A 17,414-nucleotide genomic window follows, 5' to 3' on the forward strand; every position below is an offset into this window, starting at 1 on the left:
TGGAATACAGGCACTGACACCGGGTTCGTCCCGGTCCCGTGGCGCCACCACCTGCCTGCGCGGGGGACGCGTGGGCGGGCGGAGGGCGGCTCCCCGCGGCAGTCGTCGCCGCTGGCTCGGATCTCCCTGAGGGGGAAGCCGCAGAGTGGCCGCCCCTCGCAGGCATTTTACCGGCGGCTCGGTGCGGGCGGTGGTTCGGGGCTCTGCCGCGGGGTTTCGCCTTCTAGGGGAGGCGTCGGCTTTACCCCCTCCACTCACCCTCCCCCCCCCAACCTTGCCCTGGGCGTGCGCTTCAATACGGCAAACCAGGAGGGGGTCGCGCAGCGCGGCGGGAGAGCCTGGTCCCGGCTCCCGGGCTGCTGGTCGGGGTGCCACCCCCACCCCCTTCCCGCCCCGCGGCGGGGCTGCCCTGAGGTGCTGGGGCGGGGCACGACGGGGGAGATTCATTCCCGGGCTCGGCTGGTGCTGCCCGCTCAGCGCATAGCGGCCCGTTTGGGGACTGAGGTGCTGGAGCGTGTCCCGGGAAGGGCGAGGAAGGGTCTGGAGCACAAGCCTTGAGAGGAGATTCCGAGGGAGCTGTGGGTGTTTATCCCGGGGAAAAGGAGGCTGAGGGGAGACCTCGTTTTAAACAAGTACGTGGAAGGAGGTATCGAGGTGGAGGTCGGGTCTCTTCTCTGTAGTAGGAAGTGACAGATGGAGAGGAAATGGCCTTGTGTTGTAACAGGGAGAGTTTAGAAAGGATGTTACAAAATATTTCTTCATCAAAAGGGTCGTCAAGCGTCGGAACAGGTTGCCCAGGGAAGTGGTGGAGTCACCGTCCCTGGAGGTATTTAAAAGCTGTATAAATGTGGTGCTTAGGGATATGGTTTTGTGACTGTTTTGTACTGTTAAAGAACTTTTCCATCCAAAAGTATTCTGTGGTGTCCCTGCTGAAGACAATGATCTCCTGTTGATCAGATGAAACTGGAGTAAATTGGCATTCCTCTCTGCTTGTTCTGATTTCCAGTTCCCAGCAAAATGTTTGCTTCCAGTATTCCCTTTTTGCTTTCCCTCTCCTGTGTCCTTTTACAGGTGACTTTCCAAATCTCCTGGCATTCTCTGTTTCTAGTGCAAACGATCATTGTACTTCCTTAAGATATTGGGAAATCGTTGCTGAAATCACAGCAGTGGTTTAATTTTGGTTCTTGTAAGCAATGTGATAGGTTTAAGGAGTTTTGATTTTTTCAAGATTTCAAAATGGCTTAGATGATTGTGAAATATTAATGATGACAACTACATTGAGTGATTTATTAAGGAAGAGTCTGTAACAGAGGGAGTAGGCTCCAAATCTTAGAACTGATGCTATTAATGATCTTTTTCTCCCAATTTAAATACTTCTGATAGTTGTGGCCTTCCTTTTGTTTGTATTGACAGGAAAACAAAACTTTACTAATTAGTATTATCAATCATAAAACCCTTGATACTAAGCATTAGTATGTTCTTGAACTCTCCTGAAGATCCAGACCTTATTTATGTTACTTGAATATAGTAGGAGGAAGGGCTACAATGTTCTTCCACTACCACTTACTGCCAGCATTTGAAGAACCATTCTGCTTTGATTTATAGAGAATGCTATTAGCTCATGTGCTGTTGCGTGTTATTTTGAACAATTGAGGTGCTTAAGTAAGGAAAGATTTTCCTGACCCTGGAATTTTTGCACTGTGGTGAGCCATGCTGTCATTGTTCCAAGATTATTCCGCTAATTAGGCCTTCACAGCTGCCTGAGTGTAATGTGAATGCAATTATGGATGAGATATGGGCATCCTCCTACTTCAGATGGGGTGCAGAAATGGTGGAAAAATCTATGAGTGTGTGAAAGCCAGGTGAAGTGGGAGAATTGCAGGGATGTTACCAACAGCAGTCAACATGGTAGGATAAAAATTATCAGAATTTTTAGGGGATAGTGGTCTCAATCTTTTTTTTTTTTAATGGTTCTGGGTCCCTTACCTTTCATACTTTTATACAGTGCAAGGCGGCAAAGACATATTACTGTCTCTGAGATTATCACTCCAACCTCCCCATTGTATGATTTGTCTAGTATGATATTTAAAACTATGAGCTTTTAGCTAAAAGTTTTAATTATGCAGGCTTCTTAGAACTGAATTTTTAAAGAAATAAATTTTCTGTATCTGAATAGCCATCGTCACCCATGTGAGTACTATTATAGGGCACTGTGAAATAGGATGTTGTAACTGATGAAGCTTTGAGCACCATAACATAGATTAATTTTCATGTTTCTATCTTCGGTGTATAGTTTTTGTGAATATTCAGGAGTTGTAGCTCCTTCTTGTGAAGAATAATTTATTCTGTAGTCTAGACAGGAAAGCAGAAACTGACAAGTTGGTCGTGACATAGCTCTCACAGCTGCTCTATCCATCCCGAATGCGTGATGCTAAGGTGTTTGATAACATCAGGTGTTTCTCCAAATTTGAAACTTAAAGCAGATACAATGTTGTTTTCCAGAACAGCGTCAACTCTCTCTGCATCATTGTACAGAGATGCTAAATGATTATTTTTCTGATTTTTCTCTCACAGTAATTACTTGGAGACAGAGAATGGGTAGACATGTGAAGAAAGGACTCTAGCCTCTTGAGCATTAACGTACTGTAGTATAAATATGTACATTTTTGTTTGGTGCTTCTGTCCTGTTACTGCATTCTATTGATCTATAGGATATTGTAAGACTTGTAGTGAAATACTTGATATGCTGTGAGTCAGAGACACAAAAGCTACTGGAAAATGGTATGGATGGTATAAGATTCTAATTTTAATATATATTTGAAGCTACAGTCACTGTTTTTGAAAGTAAAGCTGATGGGCAGAGAATATGAGTCTCTGGCCAATGGACTAATGGACAGTTTTTGAGCTAGCTTTTCAAAACACATGTGAAATTATTAGCTACTTTACAAGGAATCCAGGGTGAGGTTCATCTTGCCTAACTTGTTCTAAAACTTATCTGGCTCTTCCTCTCACTGGAGAGGAATATGTCAGATCAGCTGTGCCTCTTTGGTACCTCTACAGAGCAGTGTATCAGAGTGGTACCTTTATCCACGGACTGGACTTTGCCAGCCAGCTTACATATTGGTGTATAAGCTGGAGGAGATGAATCCTACTCCTAGAATCCAAAATAGTAATTTTTGTTGTCTTTGCAACTTAAATTCTTTGCATAGTGAGGCGATGTTCTTCCCTGATAGGAATTCCCATTCATCAGATGTATGTCTCTGTCATTTTAGATTTCCAGCTTGAGATCAACGTGCTTGTGCTGATTTTTCGATGAAGTACATCCTGGTAACTGGTGGTGTCATCTCAGGCATTGGCAAAGGGATCATTGCAAGCAGCATTGGTACCATACTGAAATCATGTGGTCTACGTGTCACTGCAATCAAAATTGATCCTTACATAAACATAGATGCTGGAACCTTTTCACCATATGAACATGGTATGAAGGACAGTGCTGTTCCCTTTTGCATAAATATTTTGATTTCCAGTAATGTTTTTTTAATTATTATTATTTTTCCCTAAGAACAGTACTATAGTAATTATTAGTAATTTTGTAATCTGTGTAGCAATGCAAGCTTGTTCCTTGCTGTGTGTTCTCCAGGGCATTTTCTGCTTTAAGTGAGGAGAGAAGAAACCTATTTGTTGAAGGTGATTTTATGATTAGATGCTTCCTTCCTATGAAATACCACTTTGCAGCAAAATCCTAGCTGTAGACCTTGCTCAGTGAATGCTACCTTCAGTTCAACTTGTTTAAAAAAAAAGAAAAAAGTTGGAATAATACTCTAAAATGTACTTGAGGATTTAAGTCCTCCACAGTTACCTGTGGATGCTGTTACCTGGGTGTCAGTGCCTTCTAGTGTGTCTTCATGAGAGTTAGATTAAGTTCTTGTTTTAGTCAGTGAGAAAGTAGAAACCATCAGTGGAGCTTAGAGAGCCAATTAATGATGTAATTTGAAAGCAGATGCTTGGTTTGTTTGGGTAGTTCTCTGAGTTACATTGGTTGCATTTACGACATTGTTGATGGGGTACAGGACAATGTGATGTGCATTTATAATGTTGAATGTTCCTTCAGCTGTCTGGCTTGTTACTCAGACATTTATTAAAAACAGTGGTTTTCAAAGTACCTTTGGCCAATAGAAATTTCTAATTCTTTTTGTTTGTTGGATTTCATCTGCTTACTTTTAAGTCTAGACTAAAATTTTTGGAACTTGAGATAAATGTGATAAATCCCCCAAGCTGAAACAAAAAAAGACCACTTTGTTTTTTAAGAGGATGAAGATCACAGTACATCAGACTTCTCTCAAAAAGCCCAATTTAACTAATCCAGTAGTACTGTTCTTTCAGAAGTGCACCTGGTGCTGCTATTAGGCAGTTGACAGGAAAAGTTCTGCCTCTGCCTGTGGTGGTAAGAATCCTGTGATCACTTGAGATTGTGAGGATGTCTTCCTCCTCTGGGGGAGAGGGGACTGTGGCATTTCATTTCCACATGTATTTTGTTTTGCTTCTCTTCATTTAAGAGTTTCTCGCTGCTTGTGAAAAAGCTCTGGCTTGCTGAGTAGTAAGTAGAAATTCACACCTGCCAGAATTATATACCTCTTTCCTTAACATTTTGCCAGAAATATGATTGATTCAAAGGATTTTAATTTGGTGATCTGCAGTTAACTGAAGAGTTCTTTCAGTAATACACTATTTAATGAAAAATGTCTGTTCCACTCTGCATCTCTTGACTTAAGTGATAATTAAGTATAGTGGAGGAGTATCTCCTCTCTTCAGTGCCTCACAGGACCAGGCACTGATAAATCTTCCACTATGTTGTACATATTGTGTTTTTTTTGTAAAACTAATCATTGGAGTTTTGTATCTTGGTGGGATATATGTTTCTGTCATTGACACTACAGTTTATGTTCACTATGGCCACACCCTCACTGTGGCCATAGTGAAGCAGGTATACAAGGTGAAACAACACTAAGAAATGGTGATCATGTTTGAAGAAGCATTTACATTCATCATGACTTCTTCTTCTGATCCAAGCCTTGGTCATTAAAATAGATCCAAAGAACCAGAGTTTATAGACAAACACATGCATGATAATTCATGCTTGTAAAAGCACAGCTTTCAGCTCTCACATGCAAATTAATGTTTTATTTGTTGCTGCTTTATGATTGCTGGAGATTGTTTTCTTTCTGATCAAGGGTTGCAGCATGCTTTGGAAATGCCAGTTAAGTATTTTTAAGTAATCTAAATATTTTGGCAATGTAACAATTTATTTACAAAACTGTACATGACTGAGGCTAGGCATTCAATGTAAATGTGATGACTTGCATATTAAGTCACAGAGAATGACAATGCAGACTGAGTTTCAGCATGTGTGCTATTGATATGTTGTTATGATATGTCAAAAAAATTTGTTCAATTGTGGATATTCATGCTGTGTGTTTAATAATTTCTAATAATTTTATTGCTTTTCTTTCTGCTTTAACTTTTTTTTTTTCAGGTGAAGTTTTTGTATTGAATGATGGTGGAGAAGTTGACTTAGATTTGGGAAATTATGAGAGATTTTTGGACATCAGTCTCTATAAAGATAACAACATCACCACTGGGAAGATATATCAGCATGTCATTAATAAAGAAAGACATGGTGATTATCTGGGAAAAACTGTTCAAGGTAATATTTTAATTCTGTGAGGTGCTGGTCCATTCAGTCTTCACAAAAGAGTGATCAGCTAGAACAAGTTGGTCCTTGCTGCATCCTGTTATTCCTTTCTTCTTCCGTAGAGATCTGTGTGTATTCTTGTGGGAATGCTGGACCTCTGTATTCAACTAAAGGAGTAATAGAAAAAGGAGCTAGTAGTTTCCTTTTTGACTTTCTGCTCATTTTCCTCCTCTTGCATGCAAAACCTGGTTTGTGGGCCTAAAGTAAGATTGCCTTCATTGGTTTTGTCTTGTAGTTGTCCCACATATCACTGATGCAGTTCAGGAATGGGTTATGAATCAGGCAAAAGTTCCAGTGGATGATGACAGAAAAGAGCCACAAATTTGTGTGATTGAGGCAAGTGTGAAACCTCTTTGGTTATATATCTGCAGTGAACACTAAGAACTCTCTTTGCTACTTACTGTAAAAAGGTCAGACTGAAGTTTTATAGAGAGCAGCAATGCAAAGACACATTTTGTACTTTTTGGTTTGTTCTGAGAATGATAGTGTGTCTTACACTACAGCTGCTGTTTACTTTACTAACTCCCTTCTAGAATAATATTTGAGCTGAGGTGCTGAAGGGTTTATTAATTCATAAAATTAAAAAAGATAGTTATTGCAAGATGAAGTATCTGTTCCAAGACACAGACATTTGACTGACACTCTATGATGTTAATTGTATTGGACAGCCTCTGTAGTATCTGAATTTTCCTATGGGTGGTAGGAGAGGCTATAACATCCTAGCTTTCCATGTGACTTCAAATGTCCATCTGGTTGCTCATGGTTGTTTACAGGAATGTATTTAAGCACTGTATAAGTTAGTTTCCAATGTTATTTTTAAGTCTCTGGACATAACTTCGTTAAACACTTAAGGTGCTGATGTTCTATACAATGGAAATACAGAGTTTTACCCATCCTAAGAGAGTCAGCTGGAGGAAAGGCAATCAGTAATAGCTAGTATTAATATTATAATGAAAAACACAGGAGGTGATACCTGAGAATTTCACAGAAGAATAAATTTGCGTAGATTTAATGCCAGAAGCAACCACCATCAGCAATAGTGTGAAAAGGTTTGTGATCCAGGCCACAGAATTGCTCAGTGTTTCTTATGCAGAAGAATCTGCCTTAATTAAAACATTCTTACTGGTATAGATATATTTTTATAATGTGCATGGCGAGAGTCAAACATTTAATTTAGAAGAAATTGCACAGGAACATAAAACATTAATAGGTGATAGGATAGTAAGTCCCTTAACATTAAGCTTTATTTCTGTTTCCTTCATGGAAGGCTTTTTTTTGCATGTTAATTTTTATTTTAATAGTTTTAGCTTGATTAAAAATAATCTTATTTGGGACTTTATAATGTTTTTCATAGCAAGGTTTTGAAGGAATATGTGTCCCTTATACAAATGTGGTTTTAAGAAGCTTTCCTGGTACTGACTGACCACAAACATGCAATTCTTTTAAAAGCCACATGATGGCACAGAAAGATAATTCTGAAATGCAACTGCTTCACTTGTGCTAAACACTGCTTTGTTCAGCTCTTAGTCTAGTACAGCTCTTCGTATCTTTGAAAAGCATCTAATTTCTGCCTTTACAAATAAGTTTTATCATGAGCTTAGTCTTGGGTTTTGGCTAGATAATAAACATTTAAAGTAGTGTAATGTGAAATAATATTTCAAATTGTCCATATAGCATTTATTGGTGTTGGAAAGCTATGATAATATTGCTAAATGCCTGTATCTTGTAGGCTGTCGACTGTTCATTAATCTGTCAGGCAGGAAAATAAAGTTTTTCTGTACAAAACCCTTCATATCAGCTTAACTTTAGATAAGTTGTTCACCACTTCTAAGGCAGTGAAAATCACATAAAAATGTGCATTATTCAGTAGAACCACACATCTTCCCATGGGAAGCTTATGTGTACAGTATAAAGTGAGTATAAAAAAACTGGAAAATTGCTTTATGTTTTCCACAGGAAAATCTACAGAATAGATAAGGATTCTTTACAGACTGTGCCTGCAAATTTAATTGTCAATTTTTAAAAGATAATAATTTTAGAAAACTTGTTGAAGATATAAAAAGTAGACTTTTTTTTTCTTTTGTTTTTGCTTTCTGCCATTCTGACAGATCCAAGCTTTCTTTTTCAGCTGGGTGGAACCATTGGAGACATAGAAGGAATGCCATTTATTGAAGCATTTAGACAGTTTCAGTTCAAAGCAAAAAGAGAGAACTTCTGTAATATCCATGTTAGTCTAGTACCACAGGTAAGTTGTTCAAATTAATAAAATAGATTTTAGTCTTCATTTGGCTTCATATTTGTTTCCTTCCCTAATTTAATACCCTAATTTACCCACCCACACTGGGGTAAATAAACCACTTCATAAGTACTTTACTGATGTGAGAATTTTTTTTAGTGTTCTGAATTACCAAAAAACCCTTATAAAAACTAAGTTATGTAGAAGACTAAACATAATTGTGATTTGCACTGGAAGATGCTGGTACATCTTGAACCCTATCAGAAAGGCATTCAGATTCTCCAAGGTCTTATTTAAAATTGTATTTGTTAGAGTTAACAGTATAAGGAGGGAAGGATGTGGGAGCCCCAGATGGTGTAGTGTTGAATGGTCCTGATGTGCAGCATTCTGGGCAGACCACATCCGTGGAAGAGATTCTCCCCTTTTGGTCATTTAAACCAATACATAACTTTCTTACAGTGAAGCAGCTGTCTGGAAATGTTTACTTGCAAGTTTTACAACTTGCAATTAATTTTTTCTTTTAAATTGTGCCTGCTTAGTGGATGTTTGTTACAATTTGAGCATTCAAAATATATCTTTCCAGCCTAATGCCACTGGTGAACAGAAAACAAAACCAACACAGAACAGCGTTCGAGCGCTGAGGGGTCTAGGCTTGTCTCCAGATTTGGTGAGTCAATAAATACAGATTTTTATTTATGTGTTATCTAGAAGTGTCCTTGAATAACCTGTGTTCAAAGAATAAGCCTTAGTTTCTCATGAGAGACAAGAATATTAGAAGAAATGCGAAAAACATACTGCCTTGCTTCACTAAGGCCACAGGAAATTGTATTACTCAAATTCACTCTAAGTGAATTTAATTCAAATAACACATTACAGTATCTTGGGACCTTAACTATACTCTTCTTCTGAAGGTGTCTTTCCAGAAAAATCATTCTGCACTGCTAAATATATTCTGAAGTCTCAGTTCACTTTGTGGGAAGACCTAGAATGCTTCTGGCTTCTAACATTCTCTCACAAATGTCTTTTTATGTATGATTAAGACGAAGTAACCCTACCTTAGAAATACAGCATTTAAAAATATTCCTGTTCGGAAATATAAAACATGTGGGTGAATCTTCAAAGTAAGGTTCATCAATTTTTTCACAGAATCTTAGAAGAGTTTTGGTTGGAAGTGACATTTAAAGGTCATCTAGTCTAAGACATCTTCCACTAGATCTGGTTGCTCCTCTTTTTTTGTTTAAAACCCTTGCCCCTTATCCTGTTGCAGCAGGCCTTACTAAAAACTTTGTCCCCATCTTTCACACAAGCTCCCTTTTAAATAATGAAAGGGCACAGTAAGGTTTCTCAGAGAGCCCTCTGTTCTCCAGGCTGAATAACTGAGGTGCTTCAGCCATCTGATCATCTTTGTGGCCCTCCTCTGGACCCACTTAAAGAGGTCCATGTCTTTCCTGTGCTGAGGACCCCAGAACTTGATACAGTACTCCAGATGGGGTCTCTTGAGAGTGGAGTAGAGGGGGAGAATCACTTCCCTTGACCTGCTGGCCATGCCCAGGATATGGTTGGCTTTCTGGGCTGTGAGCACACATTGCCAGCTCATGTACAGCTTTTCACCCACCAGTACTCTGAAGCCCTTCCCAGGCTGCTTTTACTGCCTCTTATACCACATACTATAATGAACCTGAAGCCAGCCAATTTCCCTTTATGCCAGTTGGCAATGGTGACAAGTGCTCAAATCCTTCCATTCTTTCTCCCCAATACTCTAATGTGTGTATTCCCTGGATGCAGTGTTTGTTTTCCTGTCACTTTTCCCTGGGAGCAGAGATGAGACATAAGTAGACTGGAACTCCTTGTTGCCATCTTCATAAACTTTGATATCAGTGAATCCAGGACAGCACAGTTTCAAATGCCAACACAGCCCCAGTCCAAACTGCAGCTCATATCTTCCTGAGCTGCAGCTGGTACAGCTGAGAGACAAACTCTGTTTTTTAAATCTGCTTCAGGAACAGAAATGGACAATTTTACTCTTTTGTGTGAGGCTGGTAGTCAAAGAATATTTTCCATAATTGATCCTGGAAGTTACTGGCCATTTTCCATTTCCATGCAGTCCACTGGGAGAAAAAGCTTCCTATCCCTTCTCAGAAATTGAGAATAGTTGCTGTTTCTGTATAATATTTATACCCTCAGAATGGAAAGATTATTCTCAAAAGTCCCACAGCTAATTTTTGTGTTGTTTTTCTTCCTGAATTTTTTTAAAACTCTTTTCACATTTATAAAAAAGAATGTTTGTAACTACAAAACTAATGGCTTTATAAATAGAAAACATGAAGGATGTTAGGTAGCTTTGAATTGTTGGTGACTTTTACTGACTTAATGCAGCTCTATATTCCAACCTTCAAGGCCTAAATTTCAAAATCCCTCCAAAGATGCTAATTGCAGATGGAGCTGCTTGTGATTTTTGAAGGCCTTTAAGATAATTGCCAGTGCCTGACTCTTTTTTTATTTCAAATGAATTTTTAAAACCTGCTAAGTGTGAATGTGAGTGATAAAAGGGAAACTGTCCAATCTAGTCACTTTCTCACATCTCAAGTTCTTGCTTGCGGCAGTATTGGTTATGCCAGATGTGCAGTACATTTCTTTTTTCCCTGTTATTTTGATACAGCTGCTGTTGACCACTACAGCATAGAGTGATTACACTGCCAGCAAAGCTGCGTGGTGCTGTTCTAAAGCTGTTTGGGCACTGCTTCAAGAAAATCTTTAAATGGTTTAAATTGGGCAGGGGTCCAAGGTCAAGCAGCATATGGGGAAGCTCCTAGCAGAGCAGTCAGGAGGGCTTCCTTCACTAGCTGTGCTGCCAAGTTGTCTGATAAAAACTTGGCCAGACCTGTTCTTGATACCAGCTGCCTCCCTGACTGGTCCCAGGCTTCCTCAAGGTGCATGCTGGGCCAGTCTCAGCTGTGTTTGTACCAGAGCCTTTCTGTTCTCCATGGGGTGTGCTAAGCTCTTAATGAGTAAGCTGTATCTGCAGATTTAATGGACTTGGTCACAGCATTTTGAGAACCCATTACACGCTTGTCAGTGCTGCCCTTTTCTGTTGAATTGTTCCTCATCTTATTTGTATAATGTTTATTTTAGATGCACCTCGGCCGCTGTTATTGCAGTTTTGTATTTTCAGGTTTATTCTGAAGTTTTTGATTTCTGTGACTCCTTTAAATTTGCCTCAGCAAGTTGGATGATACCATGGTCAAATCCATTTTGAAATCTGATACCATCAAGGTTTATGAGTTATGTCTTCAAACAGTACCCAATTTTTAAGTATAAGTTGTGCTTAATAGAATATAGTGTACAAATTGTTCAGTAACTCTTGTTTTATTACTAGAATGTGCACTAATTTTCCATTATACTTGGCATTATTTTTCTAGAATTTATTGCAAGGGTAGGGGAAGTTAATTAGAGTTCATCAATGTCTGTGTATCATTTCTAGCAAAGTGATCAAAAGGTAAGCTGCAAGTCTGTAAAAAAGGGCTTAATGCATTAAGTTGTTGCACTTGCTAGAAGGACAGAGAAAATAATGAACTAATTAAGTAATCAGTAGAAATATTAAGAGAGCAGTTCTGCAATTTGAGGTAGTTGCCCTTAGTTATATAATGAAAAAAACTTCCAATTTGCACTGAAGCCAGTTTATTAAAATTTCTTTATTGTTAAAAATTTTCAGTATTTTCACAATTCCTGAGTTTTACATGCATCAGCAAAATAATCAGGAAAAAACCCCACTAAATTATGAAATAGTTTTCTCTTCTTCAGTCTCCTTTTTAATGTGATGTACAAATTAAGAATTGCAAAAAGATGTCGAAGTATTGCAATGGTAGAAAACATGCATATAAGCTATGTATTGTTGCTCTAAATTTAGCTGAAAGTATGTTGGTATTACTTTTAATTCATCATACTATTCATACTAACAGAATTGCTAAACTTTAGTTTAAGAGTTTTACAATATTAACTACAAGAAAGGACAACATGAGGAAGCAGTATTACAGTGAGTGCCAAAGAAAGATTCTCCAAAAGAGAAGCAAACCCACACATTTGTTAATTTGTTAATTAATTAATTTCTCCATGAGCAGTATTGAGGATCTTCTATTGGTTAGCCTAGTAAATATGTAAGTTTTTTTTTCCCCGTTTTTACAGATTGTCTGTAGAAGTGCAAAACCTATAGAAATGGCAGTGAAGGAAAAGATTTCCATGTTTTGCCATGTGGAGCCTGAGCAGGTCAGTACTTCAGTATTTTATTTGTCATTATTTAAAATGTGGGAAAGCATGCAAATATTTCTGTGTTTCTATTTTCCCATGCAAGCTGTTTAATTGTTTCAATTGCTTCTACAATTTTTATATCCTGTCACTGTAGCACTGAAAATATTGGGAATGTGTGTTAAATTTTATGTCAGTCATTAACCATTTAAATGCATGTTATGTAAAAAAATTAATAAAAGGAATAGATTTGGAGTGTATGGCTAATGCTATACCTAGTTGTGAAAAGTGTGCAGGTGGTTAGGGGAATGGATAAACCAAGTGTGGCTGAAGCTGGGAGTTTCACTTATGTCCATAAATCATCACAGCCACGTTAAGACTCACTGTGATGGGTAATAGGCTATTGGTGCCCTTTAACACGCTTAGAACATCTACTATGTAGTTATATATCCTTTTATAATTCACTTGTAATCTTGGCCTTAATAGTTTCAGTGTTTAATTGCTGTTCAAATATTAATTTTAATAGAACAAATTATCTTGAATATTTTTGCGAGTGCATTTTACTTTTCAATGTAACAGATGATATTAAAGGGATAATAGATGCCAATAGTTATGCAGTAGTTCAAATATTCATGAGTGTTAACTTCCCTCTATTCAGGAGTGTAAGAGAAGGCTTTTTTTATAATAAGATTCCAGACGAGGACATGGAAGGTAATGTGGCCATTACTTCCTTCCCTTTGCTTCCATCTTAATATCCATGGAAGACAACACCCTTGAGTTAGCTTCTGGAAAATCCTTTGGAAATGCTTTTGTGGTTTCTTTTCAGCCAGAGGCAGACAACTGGAAGTTAAATCAAACAAAAATGTCGTGTGTTTTTCTGGCAGTATCAGGCCATGAGTAAGCATGTACATACTGCTTACTCATGTGCTTCCAACTGCAGTTACTACGCCACTCTTACTGGACCAAGAGTCTTCTGCATAACTGAACTTCCCTGTCAGCTCCTCGGCAAGGAGGGAGCCATCTTCATGGCACTTTTTTTTTTTTTTTTTTTTTTGGTTTTTCCAATGTTCTGCCTTTTAGGATAGAAGCTCATTAGTTGTACCATTCACATCTTTCATGAGAAACTGAATATATGATCCTGGGCAGAAGTGCTGCACTCTTGTCTTGCTCTGGCTAGCTCAGATGTTGATCCACAGTACTGCACTGTGTAATACAGGTGTATCCCAGCTAGGTAGGCCAAGTGAACTAAAGTGGGATGGTGCTAGGTACCATATTGTGTTGCAGCCTTTTTTTTTTATTATTATTTTTTTTTATTCCTGATGTTCAGAGGGAACCTCTTCTGTTTTAGTTTGTGGTCATTGCCTCTTGTCCTATCACTGAACACCATTGAAGAGAGCCTGCCTCCATTTTTGCACACTTCTCTTGTATTTCTGTGCATTGTTGAGATTATCCACCCCTGCCTCTGAGCCTTTTCTTCTCAGTGTTTCTCCACAGAGTGATAGGGAGAGATGTTCCAGCCCCATAATTGCTTACACAGCCTTTTGGGGGCTCTGGACTATTATCAGTATGTCCATGTGTCTCTTGTACTAAGTGGGAAACCCAGAACTGGACCCAGAACTCCAGGTGTGGCCTCACCAGTGCTGGTTAAATCACCTCCCTCAATCTGCTGGCAGCACTGCATCTTCTAATGCAGTTGAACATACCACTGGTTATTTCATGTTCAACTTAGTGTCCATCAGGACACCAAGGTTCTTTTATATCAGCCACTCTTGCAACCTTGGTGTAATTTGAAAACTTGCTGAAAGTATGCTGTGCCCCATTTTCTAATTAGTGAAGATGTTAAATAGCATCAGACCCAATACTGACTCCTGGGGTAGTCTGCTAGTTACCACGTTTCAAATTGGCTTTGTGCTGCTGATCATCACCCTCTGGGCACAGCCATTCTGCCAGTTTTCCTGTCTCTGCTCAGCCTGCCCATATGTGAACAAGTTGTCAATTAGTATCATACAGAAGACAGTGTTAAAAGCCTTCCTGAACTTTTATCATAAGCTAGCTGTGTCTGTTTTGGTAGGTTCCATTTATGTTCTTTCTTTCCCATTTAATATTCTTCAGGCTTTTGAGAGACAGAGAAAAAAGTGTTAGCAGTCATAACTCTTGTGGGGCTAGATGTTTGTATTAAAACTGATGCACTGATAGGCTTGACAAGCTATCTTTGTATAACATTGTGAAGAAGTGAAACACATTTTTACCTTTTGGGTAACTCATTCCATGTATATTTAGTGGAACCTAAAGTATTGGCTGTGCTACCCTGGTTGCTCGAAAGAAAAGTATTTAAAAATTAGAATGTACATAGAATACAAAACACATATAGCATAGAAAAAAATCGAACGTATGTTTCTTATGAAAAAAATTTAGGTAATTCTCTTTTTTTTTATACCTATTTCTTGCTAGGTCATATTTATCCATGATGTTTCTTCCACTTATCGAGTACCGATCCTGTTGGAGGAGCAAGGCATTATTAAGTATTTTAAACAGAGGTTAAATTTACCTATTGATGACCAGCCAAGTGACCTTCTACTGAAATGGAAGAAAATGGCTGACAGGTATTCTAATTCCTGCTGCTTTTTCTAGAAGTGTTTTAATACAAGTTAGGCTTTTAACTGCTATGAAGTCACCAACTGGACTGGGGTCAATAGCGTGCTGCTTGATCAACCTGGGTTGAATGACATGGGTTTAAAAACATTAGCAGTTTTGTGATTTTTAGATCATGTTTTGTGAACTTAAAGAAAAAGCAAACTGTTAAAATGTTTTCTTTGTGTAAATTGGTGTAATAACTGAAAGATTTGGTTTTGACAGATATGAGAGGTTGCTGAAGGTGTGTTCCATAGCTCTCGTTGGGAAGTACACAAAACTAAGTGATTGCTATGCATCTGTTTTCAAGGCTCTGGAACACTCTGCACTGGCAATTAATCACAAACTGGATTTAATGGTGAGAATATTTCTGGATTTTCCTTTCACGAATACTTTGAATAAACTCTACTAGTTTCCATCATTTAAGGCAACCTTAATTCATGTGGAAATTAGGAAATTAATCATGCAGATAAGCACTGCCTCGATGAGCATCTCATTTTTTTAAAGGAAGTGTTTACAGATTTAATTATTTTATTTGGAACTAAACTTATCTGAAAGGAATGCTGTAATTACCTAAGACTGGATCTGATAAAAAAGCAGATTTTAATTGAAAATTTCTATTTACTATCAAAGGTGATTTTCACATATTCTTATGAGAATGCTAATTATGTTAAAGAGATTAGCTTCAAGACAGGATAAAACAGGTAAATTGAAAAGCTGTTGAGTTTCTTTTTAAAATCCAGTGCCAGAAGCTGTTGTTCTTAATTTCATTTAATATTCTGAGAGCTGTGCATTTTATCTTCAGCAGGATTCTAATGATATCACAATTGGGCCATAACTGTAGTTTCTCCAGAATAGCAGTTCCTTGAATAAAGGAGTATTTAGGGATCTAATTTGTCTTATTTTAACGAGAATAGAAAGTTAAGCTACATGGGGAAAAACTGTTATCAGCTTTCTTGCTGGTTTAATTATCAATTTCCATTGTGGAGTTTTGTTGCTAGGGATGGCAATTTAAGGGTAGAAAATCAGGATAGAAGTGTGGATTGTCAGCACTTAATAGGTACAGAGGACATGTTAGCAACTTGAAATAGCAAAACAGTAATAAAATGTCATGAAGAATCATCAGAGACACAGTCCTTTAGAGCAATTCGTTGCATAAGATAAATTGATCAAAATGTGCAGTTGAAGGCTGTACTGCACTTGGTAGGTTTTGGTCTCTGCCTGCCTCTGATTGGAGCAAGTTTGTGTGTTTATGCACTTTGGTAACGTTCAAAGGGTCATTCAAATGTCATCACATAATGAATGTCATTAACATCCAGATGCTGCTAAAGGCAGCAGGCCAGAGACATTGCCATCGGTCTGTCGCCTCAGTCCCTCTACCCCACATAGAAGCAATGGAAGCATATAACAACCAGAGGTGCTTATGTACTTTAATGAAGCATAGACTAATGAATACATGGAATTCCTGTTCACAGTGATATTTTCAGTATCTTTTGTGAAAGCTTCCATAAGCCATGAACACTGAGTTATAAAGAAGTGTCTTGTATTAGAAACCCATTTGCTTGAGGTCACAGGAGTGTTACCATTTCAGGTGATTTCAGTGGCTTGGTGGAACAAGATAACCAATTAGGTTTTGTACCTTTCCATCCTGCTTGGTTCTTAGGGACTGTTAATCAGATGGTGAAGTACTTGCAGCAGCTTGTGATGATGTAGAATATACTTTTCACACAGTTGCTTGTGTTGTTGTGAGCTATGAAATCACCCTGTGTTTTTCTCACTGGGTCATTCTCCTCCTTGTCAGGCCCACTAGTCAGCTGTAGATACAGAACTTTTTTTTTTCTTGAGAACTTCTTTACTGTAGAGAGAGATGGGTTGATTTATTTTCTGGGAAGAGAAATGAGGCCTCTCCTATCAAGAGAAAAGATAAAAAACCCTAGAAACTCCTTATTTTAATGTCCTTCTACTCTTGTCCTAAGTTATCACAGAAACATAGAGTGGTTTGGGCTGGAGAGGACCATAAAGATCACCTAGTTCCAACTATCCTGAATGGATTGGGATATCTCCCACTAGACCAGGTTGCTCAAAGCCCCATCCAACCTGACCTTGAACATTTATAAGGATGAGGCATCCACACTTTTCTGGGCAACCTGTTGCAGTGTCTCACCACCCTCACAGTGAAGAATTTCTTCCTAATGCCAAACCTAAATCTAACTTCTTGTAGTTAAAGACATTGCCCCTTGCCCTATCACTACATGCTTTTGTAAAAAGTCCCTCCCCATTTTTTCTGTAGGCCCCTTCACATATTGGAAAGCTTCTCTGAGGTCTCAGTGGAGCTTTTTCTCTTCTCCAGGCTTAACAACCCCCCACTGGGTCAGCCTGTCCTTGTAGGAGAGGTTCTCAAGCCCTCTGATCATCTTCATGGCCCTCCTCTGGATTTGCTCCAGTAGGCCCATGTTTTTTTGCTCCTGGGGGCTCCAGAGCTGGACACAGTATTCCAGGTGGGCTCTCACAGGAGGGAAGTAGAGAGAGAGAGAGAGAGAGAATTGCCTCCCT

The 17,414-nt window shown here is 38.6% G+C and overlaps 1 protein-coding gene across 3 annotated transcripts in view; it reads left to right on the top strand.

Annotated features, from left to right (window-relative positions):
* The first annotated feature begins 72 nt into the window (after positions 1–72).
* Positions 73–17,414, top strand: part of CTPS2 (CTP synthase 2) — a 69,582-nt gene continuing 52,240 nt past the window's right edge. Inside the window, exons 1-9 of one of the 3 annotated variants that reach the window (XM_030469117.1) lie at positions 73–181; positions 3,273–3,478; positions 5,534–5,704; positions 5,988–6,088; positions 7,881–7,997; positions 8,572–8,655; positions 12,171–12,251; positions 14,682–14,833; positions 15,087–15,219. In XM_030469117.1, the coding sequence (XP_030324977.1) occupies positions 3,313–3,478; positions 5,534–5,704; positions 5,988–6,088; positions 7,881–7,997; positions 8,572–8,655; positions 12,171–12,251; positions 14,682–14,833; positions 15,087–15,219 (1,005 nt within the window). In that variant the 5' untranslated portion in view covers positions 73–181; positions 3,273–3,312. Of the gene's footprint in view, positions 182–594; positions 647–3,272; positions 3,479–5,533; positions 5,705–5,987; positions 6,089–7,880; positions 7,998–8,571; positions 8,656–12,170; positions 12,252–14,681; positions 14,834–15,086; positions 15,220–17,414 lie in introns of those variants that run through there. The other 2 variants (XM_030469118.1, XM_030469119.1) reach the window with 2 other exon arrangements.

Source organism: Calypte anna, chromosome 1, assembly GCF_003957555.1.
Source record: "Calypte anna isolate BGI_N300 chromosome 1, bCalAnn1_v1.p, whole genome shotgun sequence".
NCBI lineage: Eukaryota > Metazoa > Chordata > Aves > Apodiformes > Trochilidae > Calypte > Calypte anna.